General features: G+C 42.8%; 1 protein-coding gene across 4 annotated transcripts; it reads left to right on the top strand.

The window, feature by feature from the left end:
* Positions 1 to 2,043: 2,043 nt before the first annotated feature.
* Positions 2,044 to 19,373, top strand: MFAP5 (microfibril associated protein 5). Of its 4 annotated transcripts, XM_080659251.1 has the most exons (12): positions 2,044 to 2,298; positions 2,847 to 2,906; positions 4,051 to 4,083; positions 6,900 to 6,929; positions 7,266 to 7,298; positions 11,019 to 11,054; positions 11,391 to 11,423; positions 11,825 to 11,860; positions 14,605 to 14,631; positions 15,440 to 15,527; positions 16,070 to 16,143; positions 17,408 to 19,373. In XM_080659251.1, exons 2-12 carry the CDS (start codon positions 2,849 to 2,851, stop codon positions 17,518 to 17,520), a joined length of 561 nt encoding a protein of 186 aa, XP_080515377.1. In that variant the 5' UTR covers positions 2,044 to 2,298; positions 2,847 to 2,848; the 3' UTR covers positions 17,521 to 19,373. The 4 variants fall into 4 exon arrangements, with proteins under 4 accessions (XP_080515377.1, XP_080515378.1, XP_080515379.1 ...); XM_080659252.1 differs by lacking the exon at positions 11,019 to 11,054 and having other exon boundaries at positions 2,196 to 2,298; XM_080659253.1 differs by lacking the exon at positions 11,825 to 11,860 and having other exon boundaries at positions 2,204 to 2,298.
* Positions 19,374 to 21,640: the final 2,267 nt, after the last annotated feature.

Raw genomic sequence — 21,640 nt, forward strand, 5'->3', positions numbered from 1 at the left:
TGTTCCATTTCCACTGACCTAACTTCAGACTCCCTCCCAGGACCCCAGGAGAGTGCCCCCTCCTACTGCCTGGGGAGGCTTTCCTGCACTCCAGTCTCTAGCTAGGCCAGCACATTGAGGTCATTGCTCTTCCTGCCAAATGATTGGCCTGAGTTCAGTTTCTCCATCTGTCTGAGCTTCATGGAAAACATGATTGTTGCTCTAGGCTCTTTATTATATGACCTGCCTCAGATTGTCTGCTTTGCATCTGCTTTTTTGTTTTTCCCCCCATCAACACCCCCTGCCTTTCCCCCCCTGATTCTCCCCAGACTAGAATCACATCTGTTTTCCAGCCTCTGCACTCTCACTGCAGAGCAGATGGAAGAAGAGCAAGTTCTGGGCCAAGCAGATGAGGACAGAGCTGGGTTTGTACTCAGATTTGTTCTAGGGACTCACCAGAACACATGTATCTCAAAAAGGACACACTTACAGTTCCTTCAAAGGAGTCAGAAGTGCTAGTCACTTACTTCTCATTATACCCATTGCTCTCCCTTCCTTCCAGCTAGTTATCCTTCTTCTTTCCTCCCTCACTCCCTCCTTCCTTCCTTTACCTTCCTTTCCTCTAGTCTGTAACTTGTTAATACAATCTGCTCTGTGTCCATCTGGACTCTTCTCTAAGTTAACTCATCAGAGAGATACACAGTGTAGACTACAAGAGTTAACAGATGCCTTAACATTTGACAATTCTAGTGCACATAAAGATTAACCACTCCTCCTTTTTGAGTTTCTATAATTCAAATTGATTCTCTCTAAAGTCGAGATATTTTATGGTCTAACCACTAGGGTTGCTATGAATAAGAGCAAATACAAACGTTTTTAATAAAACTCCTGGATCTGAGAAAGTGTTATCTGTGGGGAAGCATGGGACTTGATTGGAATGTCTGTAAGGAGGTTCTCTGAAAGGCCGGGGGCCTCTGGGGGGACCTTGCGAAGGTGGCAGCCCCTATCTTGACTTTTCCAAACAAGTCCGACCCCCCGGGGTATTTTGCTAGGATCTCTATGTTTAGTCTTTAAAGACCTGACCTTATAGAAGCATATGCTTTCTCAAGGATACTTACCCTACTGATTGTATATAGAGGTTAATTTTAGTTCAAGCTGTTGTGACAATAAAAGCCTAAGAAGGCAGGTGAACAGGACTGCTTTTTACTTCTAATGTAAAACCGTCCCTTAGCCCTCTCTTTCATAGAAACGTGTGTCAGAGCAATCTGTTCATCCATCGCTCAGGGTCTGCTGGTCAGCCCTGGCAGTTATCTACATATTACATGATGTGAGGAAAAGCACTGGCGGAGAGTAAGTCAAGCAGAACAAACATAAACTTGGCCCTCAGTTTTTTGGGGGCTTCCGATGGCATTTTGTCCTTAAGATTCCAGACACCAAGATTCTTAGCATAAACTTAGACAAAGCCAAAGACAAAATACAGCTGGCATCTCCTCCCACAGAGCTGCTCCACATTCCAAAATGATTTAGAGGGCACTGTTTCCCTCAACTTTTTCGAACCCTAAGACAGACAGCCCTCCTCTTGGACAAAACTCGTGTGGTGTCTGTTTTTGCTTGGATGTGGGAATAAATGGGATTTCTAGAAGAATAAAACAACAACAACAAAAGTCTGAATGAGTGGGTCAAGAAAGCGGCACAGAAAGAAGATAAATACAGGGATACAAAGGAATTTGTTGGTCTTGAAGAGATGAATGTCCAAAAAGGAGAAAGGAAGATGCAAAAATGATTCAAACATGGAAGATAGTCAGAGATAGGAACAGTTTCTGGTGATGTGCAGAAAAACATTCCAAGGATGAGATAGAATCGATTAGGTAAGAAGGAACCCAGGGGATGGGGGTGGAGGGTGCCAAGGCCAGATTGCGAGAGGGAAAATAGGCTCCTGGAAGAAAGGCATATGTGGGCTTGGGCCAACCCTTCTAGGGAGCAGCAGCATCTATCACCAATGTGGTAATAACCTTTGGAATGAGGGTGTGAGTGACTGCAAATTCCCATCCCCCTTCTCCTTTCAGCCTCATTGCCTCATTACACTCCTCTAGCCTGCCTCTCTCTCTCTCTCTCTCTCTCTCTCTCTCTCTCTCTCTCTCTCTCTCTTTCTCTCTCGCTCTCCCTCATCTCATTGTTTCAGGAGGCCAAATTTGAAGTCCTTCCCAGGGAGTGGCCCTGTTCATCTTATTCTCCAGCCAAAGTAGGAATAGCGTGAGAAGGAGAGAGACACAGTCAGCAGCCAAAGGACTCGGTGGAAAGAGCAGAGGACCATAGACAGTGAGTTGTTTCATTGTATAAAACCCTAAATAAACAGAAGGAGTGTGTATGTGTGTGTGTGCATACGTGTGTGTATGTGTGTATACACTGAAGAGCTGGAGGGGAGCAATTGGGAATCTCATTGGACAATTTAAAATTGAGCAGACATCTCAATTAGCCACAAAATTCAAATGAAAGAAGACACCAAGGTGAGCAGATGACATAATCAAGTCACAGATACCAAAAGAGAAGGAGATCAGACCCTAGGGGTGAAAGAGACCACCGAGCAGGGGCATACATGGACCATTCAGCATATAAAATTTCCTCTGACTTGGGAGAAAAGAGTAAGGAGAGTGAAAATAATGGTAAGTGACCAAAGAATAGAATTCGAATTGAGAAATAAATGTCGGGTGAAAGATATGAAGAGGGAAAGGGTTTGAGTGATATGGGGGACCAGGAAAGGTCCTGGGACGACAGAGAGATGTGGGCCACAGACAGCCTTCCCTGGAACTGAAATGCTGATGTGTCCCTGAGCATTACAATCTCTACTCTTCCACCATCCCTGTTAGATATGCTGCTCTTTGGACCCAAGGTGCTGCTGTTTCTCACTGCACTCATCCTTCCCTCAGGTGAGTCCCTACCTTTATTCTTTTCTCCCTAAGATGCTGCAGCTAGCTCCTCAGCTCTACACGTGTCTGGAGGTGTGTGTTACAGAGTGGAATGGAAGGTGGTTGGAGGGAAATTGGGAGAGAAATGCTTGCTCTTGAGTTCTAGAATTGCTATGAAAGAAAAGAAGGGAATAGATTTGTGTGTTTTTTTAAAAAAAGGCAGAGTTATGGAGAGAGATAACCTCAGACTTAGGAAAAGGTATCCTGAGAGTTATGAAATTAAGGTGAAATACATACAAATACATATTAACCAAAAGAGGCTCACACACATAAATACCCAAGTACACAAATATCAAGGGAAAAAGAAGCTGACACACATACACATGTACAGACCACCTAATAAGAAAGTAGACCAAATTTAAACTCTGTAGAAAAGCAGTAACACATATCAAACACTAGCACCAGCATACACACAAGTATATTCACTTGTACAGAAAAAATATGTGCCACATCTATACACAAAAGTAAAATGATCTTCACAGATTTCACAGAAGCTGGCTAGAAGTTTAGTCATGGAAAATAAACCTTGGATTTAAAAAAAAAAATCCTACTCTATTTTTCTCATTCTGCCACATACAGACTGTGAGAAAAATAATCTTTTTGGCTTGTACAGTAGTGTAGCTAGTGGGATGGCTGTGGGCATAGAAGGACAGCACAGGGTAGAATTGCTACTGGCTCTCTCTGTGGAACAGGACCCTATTCCTTCTGGCTGGGAATGAGGGCAACAGGGCATGCTGAGTCAGGGCATAACAGAGCAGGAGTTTGTTCTCAGGAATTTGTTGTCTTGCTTAAGTGTTTGCACATTTGTGTGTAGCACTAACGATCTGAGTAATTTTGTATTGAACCATATAAAAATAAAACACAGAAAGATAAAGTACAACCATTTCCCCATCGTTTTCTGGTTCATTTTATAAAAGCTTTTGGGGCCCTAGCTGGTTTGGCTCAGTGAAGAAAGTGCTGGCCTGAGGACTAAAGGGTCCTGGGTTCCATTCTGGTCAAGGGCACTTGCCCTTGGCCAGAAATCAATAAAAAAAAATTTTTTTAAGCTTTTTTGGGGTATAGAGCTGGAGTCACTCACATCCCTTTTCTCTTTCCTTTGGTACAGACTGGACACCTCTAGGGGTCAGTGGTCAAGAAGGTAAGTGAACTCTTGGATCTGGGGTTTGTTGAGGTTATGTAAATGAATGGTCAGAATTAAAGAATCTGTAATTCAACAGAGATGTGTTGCCACAGTGTAGGAAATAGGATCTAATTCACCAGTTTCCCTAATGCTATCATCCCATATATTCTTGTCTTTTTTTTTTTTTTTAATCTACCGAAACACTTTTCCTAGGACCTCCTCTATACCCATCTCTTGCTTACATTCTCCTCTGTACATCTCTCATCTCACTCAGAAAATGCCCACTAATCGTAACAGAAAGCTATCCATGTGACAATGGAGAAACTAAAATGCAAAGACAGGATTAGAAATTATCTCAGTACTATAGCCAAGTTGTGGCACAACTGAACAGAACTCAAAAGTTTTGGCTTCCAAAGGACCACTTCCTTCACCTTAATGAAGGAAATTCCAAGATACTCAACAAAATTATAATTTATCTCTTACTATTCCCAACCCTTATGAGCACAGCAGGATGTAACTCATTAATGGGTCATAAAATCAAATGAGTGGGTCACAACTGGTATTTTTATAGAATTAGGGTAGACTAAAATAAAAATAGAGTACATGCAAGTCCATTGAAACAGTAAAGTATTATCTTTAAACTTGTTTCAGTTTTATGTGTGCACTGAGGAATGATATAACTTCTTATATCATGAGTTCTGGATGGAAGATAAAAATATAGAAATAAAAACTTACCTTTTCTGTTGTGAGTAAATAGGTCTGAATCCCTAAATTTCTGAACCTATATCAGATTTCAGTGCTAGCAAAACGAAAAACCTGGATTCATTTCTTTGGCCCGGGTAACGTCCAGTCTTGGACCTTATCTTATAACTAGAGGCCTGGTGCATGGATTTGTGCACTGGTGGGGTCCCTTAGCCTGACCTGCACCCTGTTGCAATCCACGAACTCTCAGGGGATGTCGGACTGCTGGTTTCAGCCCAATCCCCGGCAGTCTGACATCCCCTGAGGGATGTAGTAGTGCGCCAAGCAGCAGGTGGCCAGGAAGGAGCCCAATTCTGGGTGCCTGGCCACTCCCGCTAATCCCGGCCCTGCTGGGCCTGCTGCTCCTGCTGTGGGAGTGCACTGACCATCAGGGGAAGCTCCTGCATTGAGCGTCTGCCCCCTGGTCACTTAGGCTTTTGTATATATAGATATTTATGACTTTGTCTTGTTTTTCTATCAGAAATATTATAAGAAAAGATGAAAATGTCTCCTTAAAGATTTCTTTTCAGAGAACATAAATTCTAGATAAGTATTTATATGGTGATAGCTCATAGAAAAGGGGGGTAAATTGAGGAATATGCGCAGAAGCAGTATTCTGCCCTGAAATCCTGAGGCAGCTGGGATACACTCTCAACCCCCTTGCCCTCACTGCTTCTCTTTGTTTCTGTGAGTGGCTGGGCTGGAATATGGCGAGAGAGAAAGGAAACAGGGCCAGATTGGGCTATGCCCCAGAGGTTCCACTCCCCTCATAGTCTCCGGAATGATTCAGGTCAGTGGTTTTTTAAATATCCTGTAGGACTGAAAGAAACCTGGATTCCTCTTATCAAGAGTTGCTCTAAAAGAAGAAAGTTTATACTGAGCAGTAAAGATAAAAATGCTCTATTGTCAGATCTGATTATTCTTCTGTCTGGAATTTTTTTTAATGAGGTAAGCAGTTAGCAGGGGAAATTCCTTTATAATGCTTTATTTGTGTTTTTCCTCTACTACAATGATCAATAACTCTGGTGTACTTTATTAAAATGCTATTCTCATTAACTTTAAATCTGACGTTTAGTCACTGAAGTTAAAAGAAAGTCAAACCAAATTATGTGAATTTGCTGACCCCTAGTGGGTAAAATAGATTATGACTATAAGCTTTCTACAATGAAGGATCATTCTAGCTGGGATATTTGCTATTAGATATTAACACTGCTGGGTTATTTTTTTAATCAAAACAAGTTGTTCCAGGAAGTGCTATTATTTAGGATTTTAAATACAGTTTTTTTTATTTATCCCAATAGATTCCACCTTAAGACCTGGACCATTTTTATTCCTTCTCCTCCTGCCTGTACTTTTCAATGATCACCTATAAGGCATTGTCTACTAACATAGGCATTTCCCCTCCCCTCCCTTCACCTCGCTTCTCACTGAGCATCATAAAATTACCTTTTGTAAACACTCTTGTATATAAACATATGAGCAGAATGATATCCAATTACATCAAAGTTATAAACAGCAAAATCAGTGTCTTTGGTAAAGATAATTTTCATTTTGAGTAAGCATTGCAAGAAGGTCACCAATCCATAGCAAGCTCTATGACCTTGTGTAAATTATTTATTCTTCTGGTGCTCAGTTTTATCATCTGTAAAAACAGGGACATAAACAGTGCCTGACACATACTTAACTTAGATTATGTAAATGTATTATCATCTGTTAGGCAATAAAAATAATAGAAATTATTCCTGAAGTCTAATGCTTAACCAAAGCCCAACTGAGAAAGGGGTGTCTGTGGAAGATTATCTGATGGGCATGTAGTTTAACTTATTCATCCCTCTATAATACAGTCAAAGGAAAAAAAGACATTCTAGGTCAAGGACTACAAGAGTATATTCATGAAAATAGGAAAGTGACATTTATTTGGGTTAGTGGGGAAAGGACTTAGACTGGGAAGCAAACAAAGAAAAGCAACTGTGGAATATTTACTCTGTGTTGGCCACTGTGATAGATAATTTCACTTACTGGGAGGGGTAAAAAGAATGTTCGGGGGGGGGAAATGCTCAGAAAATGTTTTCTGATTTTTTATTTCGCTCCAGCAACTGCAGAAGCATTAACAGAAGAACCTAGTAAGTTTTCCTTTGTTTATTTCGTTGCTTTCATATTGGGGGTAGAAGGATTGAAGCCGCAGTCTGTACAAAGAAAGCCTGAAAGAGGGGTTGGTGGGCACTCTGAGTTCATGCAGAGCTCCATTGTCTATCTCAGATGCCGCCGATGCTGTAAGCACACCCAAACGTTTTCTCTCCTCCATTTCCTTCTGTGAAAGTCCCTTACATTTGCCCCCACAGTCCACATTCTTTCACCTCAATCTTTCTTGCCTCCTTTTAGACCATCAACCCTTATCCTGCTTCCCTTTCCACTTTTCCTACTTGCATTTTTCATTCTCTGTGTTGTTACCATTGCAGGTTTGGTAGTTGGACCCTCTGCAGATGAAACAGGTAACTTTTACTACAGTTCTTTTCCCAGGACCTCCTCTATATCCATCTCTTGCTTACACTCTCCTCTGTACATCTCTCATCTCACTCAGAAAATGCCCACTAATCGTAACAGAAAGCTATCCATGTGACAATGGAGAAACTAAAATGCAAAGACAGGATTAGAAATTATCTCAGTACTATAGCCAAGTTGTGGCACAACTGAACAGAACTCAAAAGTTTTGGCTTCCAAAGGACCACTTCCTTCACCTTAATGAAGGAAATTCCAAGACATTCAACAAAGTTATAATTTATCTCTTCCTCCAGACATTAAACATAGTGATAATTTATCTCCTACTATTTCCAAACCTTGTGAGCACAGCAGTATGTAACTCATTAATGGGTCATAAAATCAAATGAGTGGGTCACAACTGGTATTTTTTATAGAATTAAAATAGATTAAAATAAAAATAGAGTATATGCAAGTACATTAAAACAGTAAAGTATAATCTTTAAACTTGCTTCAGTTTTATGTGTGCACTGGGGCATGATATAATTTCTTGTGTCATGAGTTCTGGATGGAAGATAAAAATATAGAAATAAAAACTTCTCTTTTCAGTTATGAGTAAATAGGTCTGAATCCCTAAATTTCTGAATCTATATCAGATTTCAGTGCTAGCAAAACGAAAAACCTGGACTCATTTCTTTGGCCCGGGTAAGGTCCAGTCTTGGACCTTATCTTATAACTAGAGACCTGGTGCACGGATTTGTGCACTGGTGGAGTCCCTCAGCCTGGCCTGCACCCTGTTGCAATCCGCGACCCCTCAAGGGATGTTGGACTGCTGGTTTCAGCCCAATCCCCGGCAGTCTGACATCCCCTGAAGGATGTAGTAGTGCGCCAAGCAGCAGATGGCCAGGGAGGAGCCCGAGGCTCATCCCAGCCCTGCTGCGCCTGCTGCTCCTGCTGTGGGAGTGCACTGACCCTCTCGGGGCAACTCCTGTGTTGAGCATCTGCTCCCTGGCGGTCAGTGCATGTCATAGTGACCGGTCGATCGGTCAACCAGTTGAACGGTAGACCGGTCGCTTAGGCTTTTATATGTATATATATAGATATTTATGATTTTGTGTTGTTTTTCTATCAGAAATATTGTAAGACTAGAGGCCCAGTGCACAAAATTCATGCATGAGGGGGTGTTGTCCCTCAGCCCAGCCTGCACCCTCTCCAATCTGGGACCCCTCTCACAACCCAAGACTGCTGGCTCCCAACTGCTCACCTGTCTGCCTTCCTGATTGCCCCTAACTGCTTCTGCTTGCCAGCCTGATCACCACCTAACCACTCCCCTGCCAGACTGATTGATGCCTAACTGCTACCCTGTCAGCCCATTTGCTCCTAACTGCCCTCCCCTGCAGGCCTGGGTCCCCCCCAACTGCCCTTCCCTGCAGGCCCAGTCGCCCCAAACTTCCCTCCTCTGCCAGCCTGGTCATCCTAACTGCCCTCCCCTGCAGGTCTGGTCCCTCCAAACTGCCCTCCCTTGCAGGTGTGGTCCCTCCCAACTGCCCTCCCCTGCTGGCCATCTTGTGGCAGCCATCTTGTGTCCACATGGGGGCAGGATCTCTGACCACATGGGGGCAGCCATCTTGTGTTGGAGTGATGGTCAATTAGCATATTCCCTCTTTATTAGATAGGATAGAGGCCTGGTGCATGGGTGGGGGCTCCCTTGGGGCGTGGGGCAGCCTGGGCGAGGGGTCTGTGGTGGTTTGCAGGCCAGCCACGCCCCCCGGTGACCCAAGTGGAAGCCCTGGTATCTGGGATTTATTTATCTTCTATAATTGAAACTTTGTAGCCTTGAGTGGAGGCGTGGGCTCGTCATAGTGTGTGGAAAGCTTGGCTTCTTCCATTACCGGGAAACCCAAGCCTCCCGCAGCCATCTTGGTTGGGGTTAATTTGCATACTCACTCCTGATTGGCTGGTGGGCATGGCTTGTGGGTGTAGCAGGGTGATGGTTAATTTGCATATTACTCTTTTATTAGATAGGATAAGATGAAAATGTCTCTTAAAGGTTTCTTTCAGAGAACATAAATTCTAGATAAGTATTTATATGGTGATAGCTCATGGAAAAGGGGGGTAAATTGAGGAATATGCAAGAAGCAGTATTCTGCCCTGGAATCCTGAGGCAGCTGGGATACACTCTCAACCCCCTTGCCCTCACTGCTTCTCTTTGTTTCTGTGAGTGGCTGGGCTGGAATATGGCGAGAGAGAAAGGAAACAGGGCCAGATTGGGCTATGCCCCAGAGGTTCCACTCCCCTCATAGTCTCCGGAATGATTCAGGTCAGTGGTTTTTTAAATATCCTGTAGGACTGAAAGAAACCTGGATTCCTCTTATCAAGAGTTGCTCTAAAAGAAGAAAGTTTATACTGAGCAGTAAAGATAAAAATGCTCTATTGTCAGATCTGATTATTCTTCTGTCTGGAATTTTTTTTAATGAGGTAAGCAGTTAGCAGGGGAAATTCCTTTATAATGCTTTATTTGTGTTTTTCCTCTACTACAATGATCAATAACTCTGGTGTACTTTATTAAAATGCTATTCTCACTAACTTTAAATCTGACGTTTACACTCTGAAGTTAAAAGAAAGTCAAACCAAATTATGTGAATTTGCTTACCCCCAGTGGGTAAAATAGATTATGACTATAAGCTTTCTACAATGAAGGATCATTCTAGCTGGGATATTTGCTATTAGATATTAACACTGCTGGGTTATTTTTTTTAATCAAAACAAGTTGTTCCAGGAAGTGCTATTATTTAGGGTTTTAAATACAGTTTTCTTTATTTATCCCAATAGATTCCACCTTAAGACTTGGGCCATTTTTTTTTTTAAATATATTTTATTGATTTTCACAGAGAGGAAGGGAGAGGGATAGAGAGCCAGAAACATCGATGAGAGAGAAACATCGATCAGCCGCCTCCCGCACACCCCCCACTGGGAATGTGCCCGCAACCAAGGTACATGCCCTTGACCGGAATCGAACCTGGGACCCTTCAGTCCGCAGGCCGACGCTCCATCCACTGAGCCAAACCGGTTTCGGCAAGACTTGGGCCATTTTTATTCCTTCTCCTCCTGCCTGTACTTTTCAATGATCACCTATAAGGCATTGTCTACTAACATAGGCATTTCCCCTCCCCTCCCTTCACCTCGCTTCTCACTGAGCATCATAAAATTACCAACATCACCTTTTGTAAACACTCTTGTATATAAGCACATGAGCAGACTGCTATTTAATTACATCAAAGTGATAAATAGCAAAATCAGTGTCTTTTGTAAAGATAAACAGGGACTTAAACAGTGCCTGACACATAGTTAACTTAGATTATGTAAATGTATTATCATCTGTTAGGACAATAAAAATAATAGAAATTATTCCTGAAGTCTAATGTTTAACCAAAGTCCAACTGAGAAAGGGGTGTCTGTGGAAGATTATCTGATGGGCATGTAGTTTAACTTATTCATCCCTCTATAATTCAGTCAAAGGAAAAAAGACATTCTAGGTCAAGGATTTCAAGAGTGTATTCATGAAAATAGGAAAATGACATTTGTTTGGGTTAGTGGGGAAAGGACTTAGGCTGGGAAGCAAAGAAAAATAATTGTGGAATACTTACTCTGCGTTGGCCACTGTGCTAGACAATTTCACTTACTAGGAGGGGTAAAAAGAATGCTCAGAAAATGTTTTCTGATTTTTTATTTAGCTCCAGTAACTATAGAAACATTCACAGAAGATCCTAGTAAGTTTTCCTTTGTTTATTTCGTTGCTTTCATATTGGGGGTAGAAGGATTGAAGCCGCAGTCTGTACAAAGAAAGCCTAAAAGAGAGGTTGGTGGGCACTCTGAGTTCATGCAGAGCTCCATTGTCTATCTCAGATGCCGCCGATGCTGTAAGCACACCCAAACGTTTTCTCTCCTCCATTTCCTTCTGTGAAAGTCCCTTACATTTGCCCCCACAGTCCACATTCTTTCACCTCAATCTTTCTTGCCTCCTTTTAGACCATCAACCCTTATCCTGCTTCCCTTTCCACTTTTCCTACTTGCATTTTTCATTCTCTGTGTTGTTATCTTTGCAGATTTGGTAAATGAACCCTCTACAGATGAAACAGGTAACTTTTACTACAGTTCTTTAAAAATGGCATGATTCTTACAATATTTATTCCAGTTCTTGAGTTAATCCTATATATATATATTTTTTATCTCTGGGAAAGCCATAGAGAAATTGTGGGCATGTTGTTCAGTGACAGTGGGATAAAAAGAGGAAGCAAAGTGGATTAATAGTTAAAATGTCATGAATGATAAAGGCTCCCCCAAATTAGTATAATGTCAATAGGACAAATATTCTTCAAAAATATTCACAATTACTTCAATTAATTCTATTTCATTGGACATAATACACAAACTCAACCATAGCCTTGACCTTGACCTAATATTTCCATTCTCCTTAATTCTACCTTCCCCCTTGCCAATTCAAAACCCTCCTCACACCTGCTGTTTTGTGCCTTTTCAGTTCTGGCTGATATCGTGCCTTCCACAGATGACCTGGGTGAGTTCAGATCTGGGATCCCAGGGCCACCGGGGCCATTCTGGGCTTTCCCCAGAGCCTATGATGGAAGGCATTACAGCTGGTGAAGGATCCTAACTATACAGGGTTACAGTTTATTCAATTTAATGACCTTTTTTTGATCCACTAACAAGCATAGCTATGCCAAGTGTTTGATGTACACAATACCAACCCATGATCTTTTAACCTTTCTAAGACCAAATGAGTAAAACAAAATATATAAACAAAGAAATGTATGGGGAGATAAAGAACTTTCTAGAAGTAATGGTCAAACTGAATCTTGAAAGAAGAATTGGAGCAAGCCAGGCAATTATGGAAGGGATGTGCATTCCAACCAAAGGAAATAGCTGTTCAAACATGTGAAAGCAAAATAGAGCTTGGCACACTGGAAAAAACAGATTTAAAAAAAAAAATGATTAGGGTCAAACCCACAAGGAATAAGTGGTAGGACATGAGAAAAGGAGATCGCAACTAACATTATTTAGAGCAAATATTTACTGAAAACCTGCTATGTAGGTAACAGGGATATAAAGGTAAACAAAACTAATTTTCTTCTACTAGATATTTTTTTGTCTAATAGACAAGATAGACAAGTGAACAGATAAAAAAGAGCCCTTGACTATATTCAGTGTTGGGGGTTAGGAAAGGCTTTTCTAGAGAGCACATTGTCTAAAATGCTTCTTGGAAGACAAGTAGAAGTGAATCAAGTGAATAGAAGGGGAAGAGCTTTAGGTAAAGAAAATAATGGGGGCAAAGGCTTAGGGTGGAAACAAAAACCAATCAGAGTGTAGTTTATGCAAAGGAAGGTTCAAACCAGACTGATGAGTTGGAAAACCAATGAGGATGACGTTGCGTAGTCCAAATACTAATGTGTTAAAAGATGGTGGCCTGACTGGGTCAGCATGGCTTAGTGGTTGAGCTTCGATCTATAAACCAGGAGGTCATGGTTGATTCCCGGTTGCAAGCTCATCACCCAGTAGGAGGCGTGCATTTGATTTCAGAGAGGAAGGGAGAGGGAGAGGGAGAGGGAGAGGGAGAGGGAGAGGGAGAGGGAGAGGGAGAGGGAGAGGGAGAGGGAGAGGGAGAGGGAGAGGGAGAGGGAGAGGGAGAGGGAGAGGGAGAGGGAGAGGGAGAGGGAGAGGGAGAGGGAGAGGGAGAGGGAGAGGGAGAGGGAGAGGGAGAGGGAGAGGGAGAGGGAGAGGGAGAGGGAGAGGGAGAGGGAGAGGGAGAGGGAGAGGGAGAGGGAGAGGGAGAGGGAGAGGGAGAGGGAGAGGGAGAGGGAGAGGGAGACATCAACGATGAGAAAGAATCATCGATCAGCTGCCACCTGCACACTCCATACTGGGGATGGAGCTTGCAACCTGGTCATGTGCTTTTGACTGGAATCCAACCCAGGACCTTTCAGTCCACAGGCCGATGCTCTATCCACTGAGCCAAACCAGCTGGGGCTGAAATCAATAATTTTTTTTTTTAAAAAAGATGGTGGCCTGAACTAAGGTAAAGGCAGTGAGAATTGGATGTGAGCTGCAAGGGGGAGGAGACTGTTGTCATGTTCAGCTTTCCATCAGGTAGATGGTGGCTATTGTGTGGATGGTACTACTATTCACTGAAAAACAATGTGAATTGGAAAAAATAATTCCGTTTGGGATTGATGGATTTGAAAAACCCATTAAGTCTTTTATAACATGGTGGCTAGATTGATATTCTGAAGCTTAGAAGAGAGATCTGGGCTAGAAGTACAAATTTGAGAATTCTCAGTGTATAAACTTGAAACTGAAACGATGGGATAGATGAAATCACCTAACGCACTTCCTATAATATCCTGTTAGCAACTCTGCCAATCACATTTTTTACTGATAACTCCCATAGTTAGTTAATTCCCTCAAGGTCCATCTTGCTCCTTAATTTGTTCTCCATTCTTCAAATTAGGCCCGTTTTTAACCAGTACCTAGGTTAGATTAGGCTATGGCCATGAACCTTGCTATTCTTTATCGAATAAATTTTATCAAAGAACACATGATAGTGTATCTGATTTACAGAGAGGAAATTTTCTTTTTTGAAGAACTTCTACAGCAAAAATCTTTTCTCTTTTTAGCTCTAGGATGGAACTCTTCTGAGCATGTGGCTCTTTGTTGTGTCCCTACTAAATTTGTTTATTGTCAATAATACAAAATCCTCTCAATATAATAAAATTTTCAACTTCCTAAGAAAGGCAAAATCATATTTACTATCCTAACTTCTAAATCACTGCAATTGTGTGAATCAAAACAAACCATTATGGGTTTGTTTGTTCCTTAGAAGTTGCTAAAGAGTTATTAACTCACTAGAGGCCCAGTGCACAACATTCTGGGGGGGTCCCTCAGCCTGGCCTGCGCCCTCTTGCAGTCCAGGACCCCTGGTGGTATGTCCGCCTGCCACAGAGGTGGGAGAGGCTCCCACCACCGCCGCTGCGCTCACCAGCTGTCAGCCCGGCTTCTGGCTGAGCAGCACTCCCCCTGTGGGAGCCCACTAACCAGCAGGGAGTAGCTCCTGCATTGAGCGTCTGCCCCCTGGTGGTCAGTGTGCGTCATAGCGACCGGTCTTTCTGCTATTAGGGTTTTATTATATAGGATTTGTTTCTTATCTACATGGGTGCCCCACATGGGTCTCAAATGAGGTAACATGACAGTTACAGAGGTAGTAACTTCTAGAACTAATAATAACTGAATAAAATTTCTGCCTTCCAGCCTCGCCCAGTGATAAAAACATCTCAGGTATGATTGTCTTTTTCCTAAGCTTTTTTTTTTTTTTTGTGGTCCAGAGGATTCCTTATCCCTTTGTTCTTTGGAGGGTATATATCTTCTAGTTTACTTCCAATTTTTTCTCAAAGATTATTTTTAGTGTCCTTAATTCTTCCTCCCGCAGCCCCACCCCTGCCTTTTTATGTGAGCTTCTGTCCTAAAAGCCATGGTGAAAAGATTTGACCACCCCTCATGATCCCAAAACAATCCTTTGGACCTTATTTGGTTACAGGGTTGGGAACTGACTGCAAGTACTCAATAGTACTATAGACATCAGGACTAAAATTGCTTTCCCTAATGTATTGATAATTCTGATGTGCAGCTAGGGTTGAAAACTATTGGGACAGAAAAATAATTACCCATCTTAGAACTTCCATTTTTCAGAATGGGATTATCAGCATTTTTTGTTTGATATTTCACCTGTATAATGCTAGGAGAACTTTTTCCTAGAAAACCCCTCGGAGATTATCTTAGCCACATCTACTTCCAGGTAGGAAAGCACCTAAATTTCATATTAGTCAATTTCCTATTACTCTGCTTTGGTGAGCAGGAAAGAGATGCCCCAACTTACAATGATCATCTGTAGAAACTACCTTGTATGCTTTTCCCACTTTTTCTCTCCTCCTCCATCCCCTTTAAAAAACTTTTTATCTTTATTGTTGTATTACAGATGCCCCCCATTGTTTGTGTGTGTTTTTGCCTCCTCTATCTCTTTAATCCTTTGTTTATATCTCTCATGTTTGTTATGCCTCTCCCTATTTTTTTGTGTGGGTTTCTTCAGAGTGCCGGGATGAAAAATTTGCTTGCACAAGACTCTACTCTGTGCATCGGCCAGTCAAGCAATGCGTTCATCAGTTATGCTTTACCAGGTAAGGGGTTCCAGAATACCCAGAAAGCATCTTCCATGATAGTGTTTTCATGTCAGCAACTATTTAATGAGCTCCCACTATGGAATTTCAGTCTTTGGAGGGACAGAAGATTTTAGCATAATCCTCTAGCTATTACTGAAAGTACCCAATAGAACTTGGAGTCTGGATTGAGCTATTCAGAGAACAGGCAGACTAACAAGTCCAGATGCTAGAGGGCAAATAAAAGCAAGGGCTGGAGGAAGGATAGTCATGAGGGAAACAGAAGTACGTTGAATTTACTACCTCATAGAAAAAGGCTGAAATGAAAGATCCAACTCTGAAGTTAGAAAATAGTGGGGAGGAGTTAGTATTAAGCTTGATTCTAGGGAAGAGCATGCAAAGTGTCGCTAAGAAGAGTAATACCGTTTTCTGAAATACTTAAGGAAACTCAGATAAGAGTGGGGAATACGGAAATTGAAAAGGCATCCTAGGCATAGACTAATTCTCCCTCTCAACACCTCTTTCTGTCTCCTTCTTTAACCATGACATTGGGACTATGGCAGTTTACGACGCATGTACATCATCAATAATGAGATTTGCTCCCGGCTTGTCTGTAAAGAACATGAAGCTATGAAAGGTAAGATGATGTCTGTGTTTGTAGTGGGGGAAGGGACAGTTATGTGAGAGGTAAGGAAGGACACAACGCTAATGGATCCCAGGTCTGGCTTTGGTGGAGGGCTTTTGGCCACCCTCTGAACTCACATCAGTCCCTTCTCCACCAAGTTACCCCAAGTAAGGAATCTAAGTAAAGCAGCATGCTTAATACATAAACATAACCCTACAAAAAGTACCCCCCAGATCTCTTTCCAATTAGATAGTAACTCCAAATCTCTCCTGTATATAGTCAGAGCTCTGGCTGCTTTGAAGATCATTCACTGGGGTTCTAGGTAAAAAGGCCAAGTCAATCATTACAAATAGTAGATTCTACTAGTCTGCAGCCATGTTTGTAACTACAAAAACATGCACAAAACATTAATTTGGAGACAGTAATGTTTGGGTAGGCCTTTAATTAAATTAGAAATAGATTGGACATTTAGAAACTAGCTACCTTATAAACAGTCCACCACTTACAAGCACCCTTTATATTGCTCATTGTGAAATTTCTGAGGTAGAGGAAGGTAGAAAGACTTCATAAAAACAATAAAAAGGGTCGAAAGTGAGTGACCATGTATGATGGGAACAAAGATTCTTCTTACCTTCCCCATCGCCTGCCCCCAAAGGTGGCTGTGGTTGGTGAGTGCACCACAGACAAGCCACTTCTGACTAAGCAGCCCGCCTTGTGCTGAGTTCCTGACTAAGAGCTGTACTTAACTTCAGAGAAGGAAATTTGCTGCCTGTCCCCACTGGCTCTGTGCAAGCCACCTGCAAGGGAAGCACCTTGAGATTGAGGTTGAGTATTTGGGACTCTAGGCACTTTCAAGGGTCTCTGGGGACTTAGTCAAGACAGCTATTTGCACATAGTAAACACTTAGGTATCTATTGAGTGATTGAAGCTCATTTTTTGGTTATTCAAAAGTCCATGATTAGAAAAAGTGGGAGCTAGGTATAGAAAGGAAACTAACATTTACTGACCACCTGTGCTAGGTACTTTGCATACATTATTCCACTTTAATACAACCAAACTGTTGAGGCAGGTATTTTAATGCTTATTTTATAGAAAGGATAGTGAAGTTCAGAAAAATTAAGAAACTTTCTAGTAAGTCAGTGGTTGAGCTGTGATTCTAACTCAGATCTATTCCTCCCAAACCTTTTCACTCCACCACACTGGTATTCTTTTTCCCTTAAAACATCAGCCCTTTGTTCCCACATTCTAATCCCATCATGCTCTGCTTCTCTTCTAGATGAGCTTTGCCGCCAGATGGCTGGTCTGCCCCCAAGGCGACTCCGGCGTTCCAACTACTTCCGACTCCCTCCCTGTGAAAATGTAAATTTGCAGAGACCCAATGGTCTGTGATCATCAAGGAAAAGGAAAAAAGAAAAAAAATGTATGGGTGGGATGAAGAGAATGCTCTAGGAAGAGGGAACACCTTGTCTAACCATTGTCAGCTAACCCATACATTAGTATTTCTTAGACCAAACCCTTTGCAATGTTTAGCTTTGCCCCTACTCCCTGATGTTTCACCCAGACTGAAACATTGATCTCATTTTTGGTACTTACAATACAAAGTCTATATTATTGCATGGTTTTACTGCTTCCCGATATCACAGACATAGTAGATAAATGATGACCAGGCAGTTTAAATGTAACTTCAAGGGAAAGTAAACTTAAGGTTAATAATATTTACTATTGAAGCTGTCTGAGATAGTTCTTAGGGTGGAAGAAATTATCATGGTCTATTTTGGCTAGCCATAGAACTTCATTTACTTTCCTTACAAGAGTTTCCTATATTAACTACCCTTTTGTCTATAAAATTATAGTCCTCTTTACTCTTATTTTAACTATTTTGCTGACTATCATAACATTTACTTGGCAGGTTCTCTTTATGAAAAAGATCATGACAATTTTTGTAGCCCTAGAAAATTCTCCAGAGCCAATATTTATACTATCCTACTAACAATATATAAAGACCCCAAATGTTGCCTTCTGCTAAGCTCAGAGGCTGAGGCTAAAGAGAGAGGAGTATGCCATGTATAGAACTTGGGCCCATGATTCCTTATTCAATTGTTGATGTGGTTGTCCAGTCGGCAAATAGAGCTTGAAATTAAGTCTCATTTTCTTACTCATTTTTGGTAGAATTGGGGTTAGGCCACATCCACAGGTAAATTAGACGACTAATGTCAAACCATGTCACTGGTCTGAGTTTTTGTGAGTTGTTGCTACTTCCATTCTCACCTCTTACCAAAATCTGTAGGTATTATTATTCAAATAGATTCTGGAATAGCCTGATTTGGGGCCTAAGAAGGGCATTCAGACCTGGAACTTAACAGGCAGGCACAAAGTTTACCTAATGGTTTACAGAAAAAGTGTATAAAAGAAGCACAATATTTAGACAACCCACACTCTTATCCTGGGTCTAGCAGTAACTAGGGAGCCTCAGATAAGCCATGTTTCCTCACCAGGCCCTGGTTTAATTCCCCCACGTTTAACAGGAGAAGGTTTAATGTACATTAGTTTCTTTTAATTCTATGATTCACAAAATTTAAATGTATTGTTAATATTTCTTGAAGCCTAGAGATGCAATCTAACTCACAACAAACATGTCTGCTTTATAAGGGGTGGGGGGATAGCCTGTATTAATTAAATGGACAACAGTCCACAATATAATAGAACAAAATTTCACTACAAGTGACAAATTATATATTATGGACCTTCTATCGAAATAATTTCTGAGTAACCTTCTTAAAAAGCCAATAGAATTCAAGTAGGTGCTAGGGAAATCTGAGATAAACAGTTATATATGATAGAATACCACTTGTAGGGAGTGAATTTCTGTCATAATGCTGAGAAAACTACCTGAGGATTGGATTCTTGCTGTTAAGAAGCAATTTAGTTTAATGGGATTTGCACAATTTATTAAAGAAAAATGTTAGAAAAAGCCCCAAAGCATGTAATCTCTGCTCCACAGCCTCTACAAGTAAATGTACTGACATATACACAGACATATTAAATGCATATTGTAGCCACTGTAGAGAAATCTCATGGGCACAGAGTTTCCAAGAATCATGTCAAATGTCTTCATGAACTTGACCCTCCTACAGCATATTGAACGAGAGGTAGCATTCCCCACCAGAAAGCACCTCAATCCCAGTATTGTGTATATTGCAAATTAAACTTTTTAAAATAATTGTTCCAAATTTTCTTCTCAGAAGAGAGATGTGTGTGTGTCTGTTATTTCTTTTTCTATTTTATGTTTAAAAAGAAGGCCTGAATTCATGATTTTACTAGAGGCCCGGTGCACGAAATTTGTGCATGGGGGGGGGGGTGTCCCTCAGCCCAGCATACACCCTCTCCAATCTGGGACCCCTTGAGGGAATCCCTTTCACAATCCAGGACTGCTGGCTCCCAACTGCTCACCTGCCTGCCAGCCTGATCACCCCCTAAACCAGCTGTGGGCAAACTACGGCCTGCGGGCCGAATCCGGCCCGTTCGGCTGTTCTATCCGGCCTGCGGAGCCGAAAGAGCAGAGGGTTCTCTTGCTCTCCCCTCCGCTCCTTCACCAGCAGCAGTGTTAACATGGCAACGTCGGGAAACACGGCCGCAGCTCCTTCTTCTGAGTGGGCGGATTTATATCCGCCCATTCAGTAGAAGGAACAACCTCTCAATCTTCCAGAGGCTCCTTGTAATGCCCGCGGACGCGTCCCCCGACATCACCCTGGGAATGCGTAGACACGTTATCGTGGTGATGGAGGGAGACACGCCCCTGGAGAGCACAGTATCAGAGCCTTTCTGAGTTAAGATTAAGAGCTCTACTCAAACACAATTTTTTCCTGTTCCCACATTCTGTACATCACAATGACTTGTTAATAAAACAACAAAGACTTTCAGCTTTTAGGGCTTGTATCCACTGCAGTTTTTTTTCCCACTGCGGACGCGCGCAGCAGGGAAAAAGACACACAGAGGACATGTCACACTAGCCATGCTGCGGCTGCATTTTTTTGCTGATACGAATGCGGTATCAGTAACGCTACCGTGGCCACTAACTGCATGTGTTAGCAGCAAAACAAGTGCATTTTGCGCTGCATTTGCTTCTCCCCCTCGCACCTATAAAAATGCGTGCTACTGCCCTAACCGGTTTGGCTCAGTGGATAGAGCGTCAGACTGTGGACTCAAGGGTCCCGGGTTCGATTCCAGTCAAGGGCATGTACCTTGGTTGCGGCACATACCCGGTAGGGAGTGTGCAGGAGGCAGCTGATCGATGTTTCTCTCTCATCGATGTTTCTAACTCTCTGTCCCTCTCCCTTCCTCTCTGTAAAAAATCAATAAAATATATTAAAAAAAAAAATGCGTGCTACAGGGCATTTGTGTTAACATGTACCACTGCACATTAGCATCAACGCTGGTGTTAAAATGTTTGAAATGAATAAAACTATTGAAATAAAAAAAAAAAGACCTTATCCTTTTATGTAATGATGTTTACTTTGAATTTATATTAGTTCACACAAACACTCCATCTATGCTTTTGTTCCGGCCCTCCGGTCCAGTTTAAGAACCCATTGTGGCCCTCGAGTCAAAAAGTTTGCCCACCCCTGCCCTAAACACTCCCCTGCCAGCCTGATTGATGTCTAACTGTTCCCCTGCGAGCCTGTTTGCCCCTAACTGCTCCCCTGCAGGCCTGGTCACCCCTAACTGCCCTCCCATGCAGGCTTGGTCACCCCCAACTGCCCTCCCCTGCAGGCCTTGTCCCCCCCAACTACTCTCCCCTGCAGGCCTGGGTTCCCGCCAACTGCCCTCCCCTGCAGGCCTTGTCCCCCCCAACTACTCTCCCCTGCAGGCCTGGGTCCCCGCCAACTGCCCTCCCCTGCAGGCCTGGTCACCTCTAAATACCCTGCCCTGCAGGCCTGGTCACCTCTAAATACCCTGCCCTGCAGGCCTGGTCCCCCCCCCCAACTGCCCTCCCCTGCAGGCCTGGTCACCTCTAAATACCCTGCCCTGCAGGCCTGGTCCCCCCCCCCCCCAACTGCTCTCCCCTGCAGTCCTGGGTCCCTCCCAACTGCCCTCCCCTGCTGCCCTCCCCTGCAGGCTTCATCGCCCCCAACTGCCTTCCCTTGCAGGCCTGGTCCCTCCCAACTGCCCTCCCCTGCTGGCCATCTTGTGGCGGCCATCTTGTGTCCACATGGGGACAGGATCTTTGACCACATGGGGGCAGCCATCTTGTGTGTTGGAGTGATGGTCAATCTGCATATTACTCTTTTATTAGATAGGATAGAGGCCTGGTGCATGGGTGGGGGCCAGCTGGTTTGCCCTGAAGGGTGTCCCAGATCAGGGTGGGGGTTCCCTTGGGGTGTGGGGCGGCCTGGGCGAGGGGCCTGTGGTGGTTTGCAGGCCAGCCATGCCCCCTGGCAACCCAAGCAGAGGCCATGGTATCTGGGGTTTATTTATCTTCTGTAATTAAAACTTTGTAGCCTGGAGTGGA

The sequence above is a fragment of the Plecotus auritus genome (assembly GCF_963455305.1).
Source record: "Plecotus auritus genome assembly, chromosome: 3".
Classification (NCBI taxonomy): Eukaryota; Metazoa; Chordata; class Mammalia; order Chiroptera; family Vespertilionidae; genus Plecotus; species Plecotus auritus.

Coding starts and splice junctions, on each gene's coding strand:
- MFAP5 (XM_080659251.1), top strand. CDS start 2,849: ATGCTGCTCTTTGGACCCAAGGTGCTGCTGTTTCTCACTGCACTCATC. Junction 7,299..11,018: donor ACCCTCTGCAGATGAAACAG/GTAACTTTTACT, acceptor TTTTTTATTTAG/CTCCAGTAACTATAGAAACA. Junction 16,144..17,407: donor AGAACATGAAGCTATGAAAG/GTAAGATGATGT, acceptor CTTCTCTTCTAG/ATGAGCTTTGCCGCCAGATG.